The sequence below is a fragment of the Felis catus genome, chromosome X (assembly GCF_018350175.1).
Source record: "Felis catus isolate Fca126 chromosome X, F.catus_Fca126_mat1.0, whole genome shotgun sequence".
In the NCBI taxonomy this organism is placed as follows: Eukaryota; Metazoa; Chordata; class Mammalia; order Carnivora; family Felidae; genus Felis; species Felis catus.
The window spans coordinates 15256667-15274009 of record NC_058386.1 but is presented as its reverse complement, the minus strand read 5'-3'; the positions used below and the strand labels follow the sequence as shown (position 1 = coordinate 15274009).

The 17343-nt window shown below is 43.1% G+C and overlaps 1 protein-coding gene across 12 annotated transcripts in view; it reads left to right on the top strand.

Annotated features, from left to right (window-relative positions):
- The window catches only part of PHKA2 (phosphorylase kinase regulatory subunit alpha 2), a 71062-nt gene that overhangs the window by 7813 nt on the left and 45906 nt on the right, over positions 1-17343 (top strand). For all 12 annotated transcript variants that reach the window (XM_045051250.1, XM_045051255.1, XM_045051254.1 and 9 more), the window contains exon 3: positions 14980-15138. In XM_045051250.1, coding sequence (XP_044907185.1) covers positions 14980-15138 — 159 coding nt within the window. The remainder of the gene's footprint in view (positions 1-14979; positions 15139-17343) is intronic.

Below are 17343 nucleotides of genomic sequence, written 5' to 3'. Positions count from 1 at the left end.
AACAGGAAAAATCCACTCCTGCTTTGAAGTAGTATAGTGGTTCTCAGGATTGTGGTCCCCAGATCCCTTAGGATCCCCGAGCCCTTTTAGGGCCGATAGATGGCTGTCTGCTCTGTGTGTTGATTGGAGAAAGAAAGTACTGAACGGATGACATCTTTTCCTTCACATAATTCAGTGCCCTGCCTTTTGCCATCTCCTACTTCAACTCTTTTGGGTGCCAGGAGGAGGGCTTTTGCTGTGCTGTTTTCAGGACAGCTTTTAAATATTTTAGTGCCAGATGAAAACATTTGAGTAATTGAATGAAAAAAGCCCTTGAATCTTCCACTTAACAAATAGAGGACTGTAATAACCCATACACGGGAGAGATTTAGAACTGTTTCCAGTTTTGCAGGAATCCAAAAGATCATCTGGTTAGATCAACTGGTTTCCTTTTACAGCTAAAAACTTCAGCCAGGAGAGTTGAGGGGACCTTTTTCAAGGCCATCCTTCTGGTGAGCCGACAGCCCTGCGATGAGAGGAATGGAGAGAAATACTTTAGATACACCAGATTGCTGTGAACACCAATGAAAAGTTGCATTCTCCTTATTTTTGCCTGTTAAAATAGTGAAACTTTCATAGGCCCTTTATTTTTGCCTGTTAAAATAGTGAAACTTTCAAAGGCCCTTTCTTTATACTGTGAGGCAGACGTGATATTTATTTCACTCTATTAGTGAAAGTCACAGAGCGAAATAAATATCACGTCTGCCTCACACTGGGTGGAGAGAACATAATTGATGTTCGTAACGTACATGTAGAGTAGTGGTTCTTAATCAAATGAGTTACAGAGCCATTTGGGAGCTTGGTGAAAGCCGAATGTTTTATTGTCTCCTGAGAAAAATGCTCATGAAGAATTTCCAGGAGTCTCATGGACCTCCACCTCCCTGCCCCCCCAAAGCCCATCAGTCAACTCCTAGTAGATCCTCTAGTGAGTCCAGATTCGCAGTGACGTGTGGTACTTGGTGCTCTGAACCTGAGCCTAATGAAAGCAAAGTCAGTCTTAGAGCTGCAAATAAATGGCGATGCCCACGACTCTTCTGTGGGGGGGAAACATTACTAGTGTGGTACCCAGCAATCCCTGATACCTCGGACTTCAGGTGTCGGCCAAGAGGATCCCAGCAACCCCACTGCGTTTGTACTCCATCACTTCTCACAACTGGCTACGGACTGACATCTCGGTCATCCCCCACTTTACTACAGGGATCGGCGAGAGAGGCAAAGAAATAAAATATCCTAAGATGGTGGTAAAATCATTTGTCCATTTGATGGTAGCCAAGGGGCCCGGACAGTTTCCGTACGTTTCGAAAGTTTTGAGATGGGCAGTGGGATCTGGATTGAAGCTGGAAGAAAACTGGATTGAAGTGGGCGCTTGCAGTACTTGGCTCCTGACCTAGTTTATTTCCCTGGAAGCCATCCTTCAGTCATAGGAGATGGTGCAAGTGCCTAGCCCCGGGGCACCTTGGAGGTGTGTATTATTTGTGAACCCAGAGGGGAAAATCTGCTAAGCAGCAATTTAGAAAAAGACATCAGTTGAAAGGAAAAGTTGTCCGCCTGTGATCTCCTTAGGTAAAAGCATGAGGCCTGCTGCATATTAGAGTTTACGTTTTCAGCATTATTCTCTGAATGCCCAAGGTTTACATATCAAATGATACAAAACCTATTTTTTAAACTGATAAAGTGTTACACAGCCCGTGGTCTCAATTAGAGATGTAATCTTTTTAAACACTCTATTTTTTAAATTTAAGTAAGTTCCACTCCCCGTGTGGGGCTTGAACTCATGACCCCAAAATTAAGAGTCACACAGTCTACTTGACTGAGCCAGCTAGGAACCCCAGATGTAATCATTTTAAGACAAAGGCTTTTGGAATTCCCACCCTAAAAAACATCTCAAGTCCAAGGCATTGATTGCCCTTTCCTGTCCCCTTTAATATTTTAAATAGTAGTTGCTAGAATAAAATTTCAGCATGACAAATGAATTTAACCAGTTTTTGGAGTTTTTAATATCAGAATTTTTCACTTTCTGTTTTTTGCTTTCCAACATGGGGTTGGAGTTGGGGGATGATAGTGAATAATCATGTATTTTCAGTATTTGTCCTAGTTTCTTCTAGGTATTTCATTTGACTAATCGAATTGTACTTTTCTTCCTTGGAACTGAGCAAGGCAGCGGCATGGTCTTAGCCATTCTTAATCTAAAGGAAAAAGGACTGAGGGCAGAGATTAGCTGGAAGCCTCTGACCTCTGTCTCACAGAGTATAGGAAAAGGGAGCCAGCCGGGAGGCTTCACAGAGGAGCAAGCGTGTGGGGAGGCATTTGGCGTGAGGACATTCCGGGCCCACGGGCTCGGAAGTGTGCGAGTGCGGGCAGGAAACGAATTCCAGCTTGGAGGCAGGGGCGAACGAAGGAGTGTCAGGTGATTGGGCCAGATGTGGGAGGAGGAGGCTGCACCTGATGAGCCTACTTTGTAGGATTGGAGCATTCTGAGCAGGGCAGTGATTGAGATTCTAGTTCTTTCTGCCACCTTCCTTTGTGGAGGATAGATTGGAAGGGACCAGTACTAGAGGCAGGAAGATCAGTAAGGAGCTATTCCAATCTTCTCGTGGGACAGCGGTAGGGGAGGAGGGAATTTATACTCTGCGAATTTTGGTGCATAGACCACATCCATCTCCGTGCCCTCCAGCTAGAAACTGAATTGGACAATGTGAAGTACTGTGGGGCTACCATCAGGCGTATGTATTTTGCTTTAATATTGCCGCAACCTTGGATGTCTGTAACAGCATCAAATAAATGTTTTTATGGTATCTAGTTCACTTTGGCCATTTAAACATTCATGATTGCATTTGTCAGGATTCTATCAGGTGTAAATGACTGAAACCCGCCTCAAACAGCCTTTAAGCACAAAAGAGGATCTCTTGCTCAAATAACTGAAAAGTCCGAGGGATTGTTCTGGATTCAGGCATGGCTGGAATCGGGACCTCAAATAATCAAGTATGTCTCTTAGCATTGCTTGGCCGCCTTTGACTTGGAGTGGACTTTATTCTCTGGCGGGCTCATCCCGCATGGTCGCAGCGGTGCCCGCTTGGCAGCTCCAGGTTGTATCCTTTTAGAGTGGTGGCCTCTGCAAAAAGAAAGCTTTTTTATAGTGTCTCCAGCACAAGTCCTGACGAGAATGGCTCTCAGCTGATCCAGCTTGGGTTGTGTGCTCCTCCATGAACTGTGCCTAGATTGGCCAGGCCTGGGATCCCATGTCCTTCCCTGAAGCTGGGGCTGGGGCCAGGGGGCAGGCAGTGATGGGTCAGACCCACCAGAATCACACTGAATCAGAGTAGGGGAAATAATAGGCCATTACCAGAAAAAGCAGAACGGGTGCTAGACAGGCAGAGACAACAGTGTTTCCATTAGGGTAGGGATGAAGCGAAGGGCCCAGGGAGACCCATGCTCTCCAATCTGCTTTGAACCCTCTTTTTTATAGAGAGAGAAATCGAGGCCTGGAGAAGTTAAGTAATTTGCCCAAGATCACATAGCAGGTAAGTGTCAGAACAGAAATTTGAACCCAGCTGTATCTTATGTAGAGTAGGGCCCATGCCCTTAACCACTACATTATACACTACACCTCGTGTGTGTGTGTGTGTGCGCGTGCGCGCGCGCGTGTGTGTGTGTGTGTGTGTGTGTGTGTGTGTGTGTGTGTGTGGGCGGTGGGGGGGGGGGTGGGTGGTGCTCAGGCTCCTTCTGCCCAAATAATGCCAGACTGAGACCGCATTACCTACAATCCTGTCCATTCTCTTTGGAAAATTCTAAATGTTAGGAAGTTCTTGTATTGAGTTGAAATCTGACTTGAGTTTTAGTAACTGAGAAAATTGAATCCCTCTTTCACAAGACAGCCTCTCAGCTCTTTGAAGATGCTAACTTGCTCTCCATTAAGCCTTCTCTAAATACCATAATCTTTCCCTGTTCCCATGAGATTTGGCTTTCAGCCTATTCATAGCCCTAATCACCCTCTGGGGACATTCTAGGCGGTGAATGTCCCCTGTAAAATACGGTGTTTGGGGGCATCTGGGTAGTTCAGTTGGTTGAACGTCTGACACCAGCTCAGGTCATGATCTCAGAGTTAATGAGTTTGAGCCCCGCATCAGGCTTACTTCTGTCAGCACAGAGCCTGCTTCAGATCGTCTGTCCACCTCTCCTTCTGTCCCTCCCCCACTCTCACTCTCAGAAATAAATTAAAAACATTAAAAAATTTTTAAATGAATAAAACATGGTGTTTGGCAGTGACTAAATATGCTAGATGTGCTCTGTGAGGCTGGCAGTTTAGTGAGACTCTCATTTCTCTCATCTGAAAACTTTGCTTCCATTAACACAGCATTGGCTTTTTTGGTATCCACTCATATGCTGTTGGTAGGTTACTGTTAAAACTTGTAGTCATTGTTGTATGGTTGAAATTTCTTGCACCTAAGTGTTGGGACCGGATAATGTCAGTGTCACAGGGTAGCTGCTGGAGTTGGGAAGGAGGGGGTGATTTGGAAAAGAGAGAAGAGGTTCTGTTAAAGATGTGTTGGGGCCCCTGGGGCAGGAATGTATGTGTAAAGGGAACTGAGTCGACTCAAATGTGTGGGAGTGTTGGCTAATAAAATTAGTTCAGCAAACATTTATTAAGCATATGAGCCCAATAAATAAATTCTTGTTGAATTCTTTCTAGTTTGTTTCGACCGGTTGCCCAAGTCCATAAGCATTCTCCTGGTCCAGTACTGGCTCAGCATCTACTTTGCAGCTCTTACCTGTCTCTCCTGTCCCCTCTACACACCCTCTAAGGGCAGTAACTATCACCGTTTCAACATCTCTGTTCTCTTCTGTTGTTAAAATCTCCATTTCCTGCTTGCTCTGAGAATCATCTTTGTATTGCTACCAGCCAAGATTGTGTAAGTGTTCTTTCTTGAGCTTGTATGAAGGCTTTAGCTTTCATTTTTTTCATTTTTCAAGTAGATACTTATAATGTTGAATATGTGTTTTTTCAACTACATGCACACCACTCTTAGGAAGTCATGTATACTGTTTTCTTTGGTCGTCCTCTACCCCTGTACCCCTACACTTGCCGAAACCAAAATGTTCATCCACTAATGAGTGGGAACACAAAATTTACTATGTCTATACAGTGGAATGTTATTTGCAATAAGAAGGGATGGAGTACTGACACCTCTATAACATTGAAAGACCTGGAACACATTATGCTGATTGAAAGAAGCCGGGCATGAGAGATCACGTATGGTATGAGGCCGTTTATACAAAATGTCCAGGCAAATCTATAGGAACAGAAAGTAGATTAGTGGTTGCCAAGGCCTGGGAGTTTGAAGGTCAGGGGCAGATGGGAAATGACTTTTAATGGGTATGGGGTTTCATTTTGGAGTGATGAAAATATTCTAAAATTAACTGCGATGTTTCTGTAAGTCTGTAACTATAGCAAAAACCATTGAATTGTACCCTTTAAATGGGTAAAGTATATGGTATATGAATTATGTCACAATAAAATTTTTTTTTAAAAAGTGCTAGAAATCACAATAAATTTCCTTTTTCATATATTTAGTGTACAGTTCTGTGAATTTTAAAACGTGTAGAGTCATGTAACTATAACCATAATCAAGATACAAAGCAGTTCCTTCAACCCCAAAAGATCTCCCTCCTGCTACCCCTTTGTCACACCCTCTCCCCACCCTTAACCCCTGGAAACCACCGATCACTTCTCTATCGCTATAGTTTTGTCTTTTCAAGAATGTCATGTAAGTGGAATCATGTGGTATGTAACCTTTGCGAGTGGCTTCTTTCACTTAGCATAAGGCCTGTGAAATTCATCCAAGTTGCTGTATATCAATAGTTTGTTCTTTTCATTGCTAGGTAGTATTCATTATAGAGATATATCCCAGTGTGTTTATCCATTCACCTATTGAAGGACATTTGAGTTTCCAGTTTTTGGTAGTTAAGAATTGAGCTGCCTTACACATTGCTTGTAGAGGTCTCTGTTTCTCTAGGGTAAATATTCAGGAACAGGATTGCTGGGTTGTAGGGTAAGTGTTCAAGTTTATTAGAAATTGTCAAACTGGGGGCACCTGGGTGGCTCAGTCAGTTAAGCATCTGACTCTTGGTTTCTGTTCAGGTCATGATCCCACGGTTTGTGAGATCGAGCCCCACGTTGAGCTCTGTGCTGGCAGTGTGGAGCTTGCTTGAGATTCTCTCCTCTCTCTCTCTGCCTCTCCCCTGCTCATGCTCTCTTTCTCTCTCTCTCTCAAAATAAATAAGCTTAAAAAAAAAAAAAGAAATTGCCAGACCGTTCTCTAGAGCGTCAGCACCACTTTGCATTCCCACCAGCAACATAAGAGGATTCCAGTGATTCTACGTCTCTGTCAACACTTAGTAATGGCAATATTTTTAATTGTAGCCATCTTAATAGGTATGTAGTGATAGCTCATAGTAGTTTTAATTTGTATTTACTTAATAGCTAATGATGTTGAGCTTTTTATGTGCTTATTTGTCATCTGTCAAATCCTCTTAAGTGAAGTATCCAAGTTTTTTTGTTTGTTTTTACCAATTTTTAAATTAGGCTGTTTGTTTTCTTACTGTTGAGTTTTGAGAGTTCACAATTCTCTTGTTGAGTATGTGACTTGCAAATAGTTTCTCCTAGTCTGTAGCTTGTTTTTGTTTGTTTGTTTTTATCTCTTAACAGTGTCCTTCGCAGAGCAAAAGTCTTTAATTTTACTCAAGTCCAATTTATCGGTGTTTCTTCTATGGATCTTCCTTTTAGTACTATCATGGCTAATTCCGCCCAGCTGTAAGTCATGAAGGTTTTTCTTCCGTGTTTGCTTATAAAAGTTTTATAGGTTTCCATTTAACATTGAGATCTGTGATTTTGAGTTAATTTTTGTAATGTTTTATTTATTTATTTTGAGAGAGAGAGAGTGAGCAGGGGAGAGGCAGAGAGAGAGGATGGGGGACAGAATCCCTAGCGGGCTCCAAGCTCAGCATGGAGCCCAACACGGTGCTTGATCTCATGACTGTGAGATCATGACCTGAGCTGAAATCAAGAGTTAGACTCTTAACTGACTGAACCACACAGGCGTCCCTGAGTTAACTCTTGTAGGAGATGCAGGATTGAGATTGAGATTCATTTTCTTGCATATGGATGCCCGGTATTTGCTTTGCTCTAGAACCATGTTAACAACAATTTTGACATCTAAGTTTATTGTTTTTGTTTAGTCACATTTTTAAAAATAGCACATCTTTTTATTATTCTCATTCTTTCCTTGAGTGGTTTCAATATTTCTTTGAGTATTTTTTTTTAATTCAAGTGTAGTTGACCTATATAGTATTATGTTAGTTTCAGGTATACAGTACAGTGATTTGACAATTATATACATTATGAAATGCTCACCACAGTAAGTATAGTTACCATCTGCTGTCATACAAAGTTATTTACAATGTTATTGACTGTATTTCCTATGCTGTACTTTTCATCCCTGTGACTTATTTATTTTATAACTGGAAGTTTGTCCTTCTTAATCGTCTTCACTTGTTTCACTCATCCTCTCACCACCTCCCGCCCCTTGGCAACCACCAGTTTGTTCTTTGTACTTATGAATCTGTTTCTGTTTGTTTTTGTTTTTTAGATTCCACATATAAGTGAAATCATACGGTACTTGTCTTTCTCTTAGCATAACCCTCTAGGTCCATCCATGTTGTCACAAATGGCACAGTCTTACTCTTTTTTATGGCCAAGGAACATTTCATTGTATATATAAACCACATCTTCTTTTTCCGTTCGTTTGTCAGTGGAAACTTGGATTGGCTCCTTATCTTGGCTATTGTAAATAATGATGCAGTAAACATAGGAGTGCGTATATCTTTTTTGATAAGTGTTTTCATTTTCTTTGGGTAGTGAAATTACTGGATTGTATGGTATTTCTATTTTTTATCTTTTTGAGGAACCTCAGTACTATTTTCCATAGTGGCTGCACTAGTTTGCATTCCTACCAACAGTGCACAAGTGTTCCCTTTTCTCCACATCCTTGCTAATGCTTGCCATTTCTTGTCGTTTTCATTCTAGTCATTCTGACAGGTTTAAGGTGATCTCATTATGGTTTTGATTTGCGTTTCCCTGGTGATTACTGGTGTTGAGCATCTTTTCATGTGTCCGTTGGCCATTTGTATGTCTCCTTTGGAAAAATGTCCATTCAGATCTTCTGCCCATTTTTAAATCAGATTGTTTGCTTTTTTGTTGTTATTGAGTTGTATAGGTTCTTGTTATACTTTGGGTATAAACCCTCTATCAGATATATTATTTGCAAATAACTTCTCCCATTCAGTAGGTTGCCTTTTTGTTTTGTTGATGATTTCCTTCACTGTGCAAAAGCTTTTTACTTTGGTGTAGTCCCATTAGTTAATCTTTGCTTTTGTTTCCCTTGCCTGAGGAGACCTATCCATAAATATGTTGCTAAGTCCAGTGTCCATGTAATTACTGCTCATGTTTTCTTTTAGGAGTTTTATGATTTCAGGTCTTAGGTTTAAGTCTTTAACCCATTTCAAGCTAGTTTTTGTGTATGGTCTAAAAAAGGGGCCCATTTCCATTCTTTTGCATATAGCTATCCAGTTTTCCCAGAACCGTTTATTGAAGAGACTGTCTTTTCTCCATTGTATAGTCTGACCTCCTTTCTTGTAGGTTAATTGATTATATTATCATGGGTTTATTTCTGGGCTGGCTGTTTTGTTCTATTGATCTATGTGTCTGTCTTTGTGCCGCTACCATAATGTTTTCATTACCATAGCTTTGTAGTATATGTTGAAAGCTGGGGTTGTGATACCTCCAGCTTTGTTCTTCTTTCTCAAGATTGCTTTGGCAATTTGGGGTCTTTTGTGGTTTTATACAAATTTTAGGATTTTTTTGTTCTAGTTTTGTGAAAAATGCTATTGGTATTTTGATAGGGATTGCATTGAACCTATAGATTGCTTTGGGTAGAATGGACATTTTAACAATTAATTTAATTAACTTAACAATTCTTCCATTCCATGAGTATGGTGAGGTTTGTGTGATTGAGTTTTAGAAAGTTGTGTGCTTCTAGGAATGTATTCATTTATTCTGAGTTATCCAATTTGTTGGCACATAATGGTTCATAGTATTCTTTTATTACCCTTTGTATTTCTGTGTTCCAACACCACTTATTAAAATAATAACTGTCCTTTCGGGGTGCCTGGCTGGCTCATTCGGTAGATCATGAAACTTTTGATCTTAGGGTTGTAAGTTTGAGACACATGTTGGGTGTAGAGATTACTTAAAAATAAAATCTTAAAAAAAAACCAGACTGTCCTTTCCCCGTTTGTCTGTAGACTTTTGTCAAAAATCAATTTGTCATATTTGTGTGGATCTGTTTCTGGACTCTGTACTCTGACCTCTGTGTGTCTATCCCTTTACTTCTTATTAGGTAGAGACAAATTTAGGATTGTTAAGTCTTCATGGTGAACTGACTCTTTCATTTTTATGTAATATTCCTCTGTATCCCTGGTAATAAATTCTTTGCAGTAAAGTCAGCAAAGACCTTACCTGATATTAATATCTCAATTCCTTTTTCCTCCTACCCCTGTCCTAAAGAGTAGGAATTATCATTTATTTAATACTTTTTTATAAGCCAGTCTTTTTTTTTTTTAGCATTTATTCATTTTTGAAAGACAGAGAGAGACTTTTTTATAAGCCAAAAAGCAAAATGCAAATGGCTCGTTAGCATGTTAATCTCCGATCGCTACAGATTCACTTATCAGTGGGCTATAAAGGTGGGGGTCCCAACCCACCACGGCTAGCAGGTAAGGTCATCATGACAGCATAATTATTCACAATTCTTTACATAATAGTTGTTTACATAATTGTTCACATAATAGTTCACAATTATTTGCTTCCCATCCTTAGGGGAGGATTTCACATCTCTCCCTTGTTGAACTCAGAAATGGCCATGAGACTTGGTTTCATGGATGAGATAAGAGGGGAGGTAATATGTGTCCGTTCTGGCTGGCAGCCTGAAGAGGCAGCTCAGGGTTCGCTGTCTTTCTTCTCCCCTGACATGGGATGGGCAGTGTTGTGAGTATAGGCTGCTCCAGTAGCCTGGTTCCTAGAAGAAAGACAAGACCGAGCAGAACCACAGTCGACCAGCGATGGACATGAGGCATGGAAGAGAAATGAATGTTTGGTGTTATAAGACGCCAAGCCCTGGGCCCAATTCATTCTAGGCCTTTCTCTCACAAATAGGCGCCAAGAAGGGCACTTTCTCTAATTTAGAAATGAAGAAGTGGTGGAAGAGGTAAGAGGGGCCATCAGATGACTGAAACTGAAGGACAAGATGCCCAACTGTTGGCCCCTTGTGCTCAATGAAACACAATTTATTTTGGGCTCATTGTCTCAGGCCTCTTCTCCTCGAGTTGAAGGGTATCATTGTCAGTTCCCTCACAGCAGGGGTGCTGAGTCTCCTGGCTCAGGCCTGTGCCTTCTCCACATTGGGACACTACCCTTGACTCTTCATGGCTGTCCTCATAGCCCCGTTGTCTGCAGTCCGCCCCATCTTCTTCCTTCATGGCCCCACACCTGTCACCTCAGGAAACGGTTGTCGAGCGGTCATGGTGCTTATTACAGAATTTGTCACTAATGTTAATTTACTCTTACAGGTAAAGTACACAGAGAGTTTAGTAAAACAGGGAAGATTGATTTGAGTGAGCAAAATTCAGGGCTAAAGAAGGGGAAAGGCAAAGACCTGGGGGTGGAGAGGGCAAAGAGTTGCCAGGGTTTTTTTCTCAAGCATATCAATGGGATAAATATATCCACTAGCCATATTTACTGTAAAAATAAAAGAAGGCACCAGGCTTTTTTTTCCTAATAAAAATAATGATGGTTACGCTAAGCAGACTTGTAGATTGTTCCCCTAACCACTATCCCCATCTTCCCCATCGGATTTCCTGAAATAATTCTATGAAAAAGAAGTAATGTGAATGAAATCTGTTCAGATAGGTTGATAATATAGTTAGCAGTTATTGAGTACTGATTTATGGTAGATACAGTCCAAAATGCTTGATTTGGATTACTCATTTAATTCTCACCAACAACACTCTCCTTTTGAGAGAGAGAGCGTGCGCACGAGCGCAAGTGGGGGAGAGGGGCAGAGGGAGAGACAGAGTGAGAGAGAGTATCTTAAGCAGGCTCCACGCTCAGTGCAGAGCCCCACACGGGGCTCGATCCCATGGCTGTGGGATCATGACCTGAGCCGAAATTAAGAGTCGGATGCTTAACCGATTGAGCCACCCAGGTGCCTCCCAGCACCTCTGCTCTTAAACATAATATGCTGAAGGCTATGTGTGGGTATAGATACAATTATATTTTTAAAAGATTGGAAAGCAGCATATGGTTAAAATGATCATATCTGAAGCCATTGGCTTAGCCTGAAAAAAGCTCTGCCCACTTTCCTCCTGTTGTCTGCAGTTTGGCTGTTTGTGTTTGGCTTGCAAAATTGCAGCAGATATGAAGGCCCCTTCCGTTTAGATAGCTAATGCAAGTAGAAGACCCCAGAGAGAGCTCTGAAGGGATGGACCTGTTGGGTGGTTCACAGAAACCAGTGAGTGAGAATGCAGGGGTGCAGCATAAGCCACCTTTAAGGAGGGGAGTAAGTAGCACAAAGGCAAAGCCACTGGCTCGGTTAGAAGAAGGGACAGCAGACTGGGCATCGCACAGTATCTCCCGATCTGTGGTCGTTTCAGTTTTTATGAATTACATCAAAATGGAACCTCCCACGTCTTCCAACACAGCACGTTATTTTTTATAAACTTAGAGAAAGAAGCCAGTCTTAGCTGGGGCTGCCGTAACAAAATACCACAGACAGGCGAGCTGAAACAACAGAAATTTATTTCTCACAGTTCTGGAGGCTGGGAAGTCCAAGACGAGGGTGCCAGCGTGGTCGGGTTCTGGTGACGGCCCTCTTCCAGGTTGCAGACAGCCGGCTTCTTGTTGCAACCTCACGTGGCAGAGAGAGCAAGCTGGCATTCTGGCCTCTTCTGTAAGGGCACTAGGTGCCATTCGTGAGGGCTCTACCCTCACTAATCGCCTCCCAAAGGCCCCACCTCCGAATAGCATCACGTTGGGAATTAGATTTCAGCATCTGAATAGACACGAATGTTCAGTTCATAATAGTAAATTCAAGGGGCCGCTGGGCGGCTCAGTCCATTAGGTGTCCATGTTCGGCTCGGGTCATGATCTCACGGTTCACGGGTTCGAGCCCCTCATCGGGCCCGGAGCCTGGAGCCCGCTTCGGATTCTGTGTCTCCCTCTCTCTCTGCCCCTGCCCGTTCATGCTCTGTCACTGTCTCAAAAATAAAAAAAAAACATTAAAAATTTTTTTTAAATACTAAATTCATAACTTACTGTTCATAACTCCTTTCACTGAGTGCAGTAGCACCGCAGTTTAACATGGTTTGAGTAGGTAGTCTTGAATGTGGGGATCTCAACACCCAGACTGCATCCCTGTAGTGAAACGAGGGGTTCAGACGTAATAGCTCTGGGTGGAGATAAACTAATCCAGTTCACCAGGTAAGCCCAAACTAAAGAATCAAAGAAGTAACTCCCAGCTAACAGGACAGTGACATTTCATAATCCAAACCACACTTGGCACTATGTGTCGGCGGTCACTGCTGTGTCATCGGAAGGCTGTTTGTCTCCGTGGACTCTCAGTTGACGGATATTCGAGGAAGGGGCTGATTTCTTTCTCTGGATCTCCTGATGATTCCCGTCCTGGGATTAGCCAACTGGCCTCAGAACAGTTAAAGCTGTTTATGTTATACATTGTTGGATTTTTTTTTAAAAACCCCAGTTGTCCGATGTTGGACTAAGACTCACACCTTCACTCAGCCATTTCTAGACTTCAGTTCTTTAAAATGATTGATGTACAATTGTTGGCCATGGAGCTATGTCAAAAGACAAAACTCTGTTGCCCCTGTGGGCGGTTTCAGTTGAGTTTTAGATGCTTTTGAAGAGGGCATAGATTAGTTAAAGGAGAAAGTCCACTATTTAATTCCTCATGTGGGACCATTTGGAACTATGCCAGTGTTTTCTTTTATCTAATAACCGTGGCACTATCACTTTGAAAGTACTCAACAGTTTTTTCATGAGCCTCCTTGTAAATAATTTAGTACTCTTTTGAGTAATTTTTTTTTTTAACGTTTATTTTTTATTTTTGGGACAGAGAGAGACAGAGCATGAACGGGGGAGGGGCAGAGAGAGAGGGAGACACAGAAACGGAAACAGGCTCCAGGCTCTGAGCCATCAGCCCAGAGCCTGACGCGGGGCTCGAACTCCTGGACCGCGAGCTCGTGACCTGGCTGAAGTCGGACGCTTAACCGACTGCGCCACCCAGGCGCCCCTGAGTAATTTTTTTTAAGCTGGCAAGGCTCTGTATTTTATTGGACGTATTTTATCAGATACATATTTCTTTACATATTTTCAGGACAGGTCAACAAGGCTTGATCTTTATGTCACTCTTTTTCTATCTTATCCATTTTATTTCTAGGCACAGAGTTTATTAGCACTGGCTTTTAAAAAAATAATAGCTTTATTGGGATATAATTTACTTACCGTACACTTTATCTGTTTAAAGTAAACAGTGTAATGGTTTTCAGTATATTTACAGGGTCATGCATCATCACCGTGATCAATTTTGGAACAATTTGATCAGCTCCAGAAAGTGACCTGTTAATAGTCACTCACACCCCATTTCCTTCTACCCGCCCCCCAACCCCACCCTAAACAACCATTAATCTTTCTATCTCTACAGGTTAACCTATTCTGGACGTTTCATATAAATGGAATGAGAGAATATGTGGTCCTTTGTGACCAGCTTTTTTTTACTTAGCATTATGTTTGCCAGGTTCACCCATGCTGTAGCATATATGAATGCTTCTTCATTCCTTTTTATTGCTGAATGATATTTCATTGTATAGACTACATTTTGTTCATTCATCAGTTGACGGGCATCTGGGTTGTCTCCACTTTTGAGTTATTATGACTAATGCTGTCAAGAATATTGTGTGTACTTTTTTGTGTGTGAAGATCTGGCTTTTTAGTGACTCGGCTGCCCTTTTAAATATCATAGCTAGGGGCGCCTGGGTGGCTCAGTCGGTTAAGTGTCCGGCTTTGGCTCAGGTCACGTTCTCACGGCGCATGGGTTCGAGCCCCGCGTCGGGCTCTGTGCTGATGGCTCGGAGCCCAGAGCCAGCTTCGGATTCTGGGTCTCCCTCCCTCTCTGCCCCACCCCCGCTCACGCTCTGTCCCTCTCAAAAATAAATAAACATTAAAAACAAACTTTAAATATCATAGCTAAATAGGACCTCCGATGTCCTGTTGCCTAGCGTGTCCTTTTTGGGCACATGAAATGTCTGGATTACAGACAAGGCCTTGGAGGCCCGGATAGGGTAGGCGGCTTCCCCTGGCACACAGAGCTGGACTGGTGGAGTGGGGCCCCGCATCTGGGTCTCTCGCTCCAGGTTCAATGTCTCCCCAGCTGATGTGGAAGCATACAGGCAGGAAAAGACCTGAAGCCTGTGGTGCGCAGATTTGTTAAGACTCGTGGGCTTTTTCTATTGGTCGGTCGTTTTGTTTGTCACAACGGTATGATCTGGTTTGAAAGCACAAGAACTTCAGCGTTAGAAGGTTCCCTAGAGACTTTCTAGGCTACTATTTCTATTATATAGATGAGAGAACCACAGAGGAGTGACGTCACTTCTCACGCAAGACCATGCTGTTGGTGGCAGAGCAAGGAAGGACCAGAACTCCGATTTCTACTCCTCATCCCGGCCCTCGGCGTGCCCCCCCAGGGCAGGCATCCGTTTGCCAGGAGTTGGGTGAAGGTGGCGCCGAGTCATTTTGTGTCTCTTCTCTAACAGAATCCGGTCACAGGGCTGCTGTCAGCCAGTCACGAACAGAAGGACGCCTGGGTGCGGGATAACATCTACAGCATTCTGGCCGTGTGGGGCCTGGGCATGGCCTACCGCAAGAATGCCGACCGCGACGAGGACAAGGCCAAAGCCTACGAGCTGGAGCAGGTAATGCCGAGTGGCAGCCACGTCGGCTGCTCAGCCCCTTTCCCCTGAACTGAAAAGCCTCCAAGGAGGTAGCTGTTTGTGTAGAACAGTTCGGTGTATGTGCCCCGTCCATTCCTGCTATAGAATATTTTAGGGGGGCACTTAGGTAGCCTCCACCTCTCATTGGTCTTTCTCTTTGAGATTTTTTGTCTTCCTTAAAAACCATAAAAATCATACTATTCTGAACAGGAAAAGAAAGCGTCCACATTTCTAACTAGCTACATGTCTCTCTCACATGCTCTGTCCAGTTTACATATACTTACATACACAGTGCCATTATACACTCGTATAATGACTGTTTCCAAAGAACACACCAGAAATATACGTTCCAGAGTGTATGCTCTGTAGTAGTCATGTTGAAAGGGTATTTCTCCAAACGGTATTGCTACTGCTTGAAACATTTTCGGAATTTCCCTTAGAAATTCCTTTCTAGTTTGAGCCCTTCCAAAGCGGTCTTATTAATTTATAGTTACCTTTTAATTTTGAGTCACATTGGTGTTGTCCAATATTCATGCCTATGTTACCATCACAGCACCGTGAAATCCTCTTACTGATTTCTCAGATCAGAAACTGATGTACCCGCCGAAGCAAAGGTTTGCCATCCTTGAGTACGTAAGAAAATATTCTGCCCTTGAGCACGGGAGGTATTTTCAGAGTATTTGGAGTGACGGTGTTGAAGCAGAAAGCATTGACATATAAAATTATAGTTCTCTTAGCAGGAGAACCTTTTGGATTTATCTTTGACTCGTACGTTCCTCCTTGGCCCTCCCAGCCAGCCGATTGTCAGACCCAGGGAGAGTTCTTACAGCCCGATCAGTGCTTGTGATAGCAACCAAAGTGGGCAGGAGTTGTGGGCAGCCTTGACGACAGTAGGGAAACTTAAGAGAGGAAACCTGTCTGTGGGAGCAAGGGAAAGATGGTTTGGGTTTGACTGGACGTTGCTGAGCGTAAGGCGATACAATCACCAAGCCTTGGAAGTAGAGCAAGAGGTAGTTTTAAAAAATGTTTATAGCAAGCACTGGTTGCTCCCCCAAGAAGTTGGATAGCTAGCACATAAGTGAGCCGTTCTTAGCAGCGTAATAATTTAATGTGGATGTTCATCAAACTTCCCATCCTCCCTTGAGACGAAGTCAAAGTAAAGCCTGCCTGTCTACACACACGTGTGCACGCATGCACACACACCGTGTACCTCTCCTCTGTAAGCTTTTCTTTTCGTCTTAATTTTTTTTTTAATGTTTATTCATTTTTGCGAGACACGGTGTGAGCAGGGGAGGGGCAAAGAGAGAGGGAGACAGAGGATCTGAAGCGGGCTCCGAGCTGTCAGCGCAGAGCCCGACGCGGGGCTCGGACTCAGGAAAGGCGAGATCGTGACCCAAGCCGAAGTCGGACGCCTAACCGACTGAGCCACCCAGGCACCCCCTCTGTAAGCATTTTCTGACGCAGGCTAGAGTTGACTGGATTTGCTGCTCTGTGACGGACGATAGCGAGGCACGAATAGGGCACGTTGTTTTGATGAGTGTGGTTGACAACTAAAGAGAGACGTTTCCCTTGATTATGGAAGATAACATGGGATCTTCTAGTGATCTGAAGCAGGGATGCTATTGCGCTTGGAGCTTGGGAAGCACAGTCGTTCATTGTGTGAGACTAGCCCATGCATGGCAGGACACTTAGGCTCCTTGGTCCCTACGCCCTAAATGCCGGTAGTCCCCATCTTTATCTTGGTGACGGTAAAAATGCTCCTGGCCCCACATTTCCAGATGTTCCCTCACCCCTGGAGGATGGGAATGGCCACCCAGTTGGGAACCACTGTGCCTCTTCATAATGGAAAATAAGTTTTCTTTACTTGAGGGGAAGTCAGTTGACAAATGGTCACGCTGTACACAGTTGACAAATGGTCACGCTGTACACAGTAGGAAATGTTAATTATAGCAATGTTAGTTATAACCTTATCGTGAGGTAACATTTTCTGCCTCAAAAGAGTTTATGACCTAAAGTGAAATCGTATTCTAGAATTCTAGGATTTTAGAGGCAGAAGGATCTGAAGGATAATTCACTCCAGACTTTGGTAATTAACTTCCATGGCCTTTACTACATTCCTCCTCGGCAAACCACATACGTTCTGCAAGACAGGAGATGCTCGTGGTCCTGGGTGGGAGCTTCTTCCAG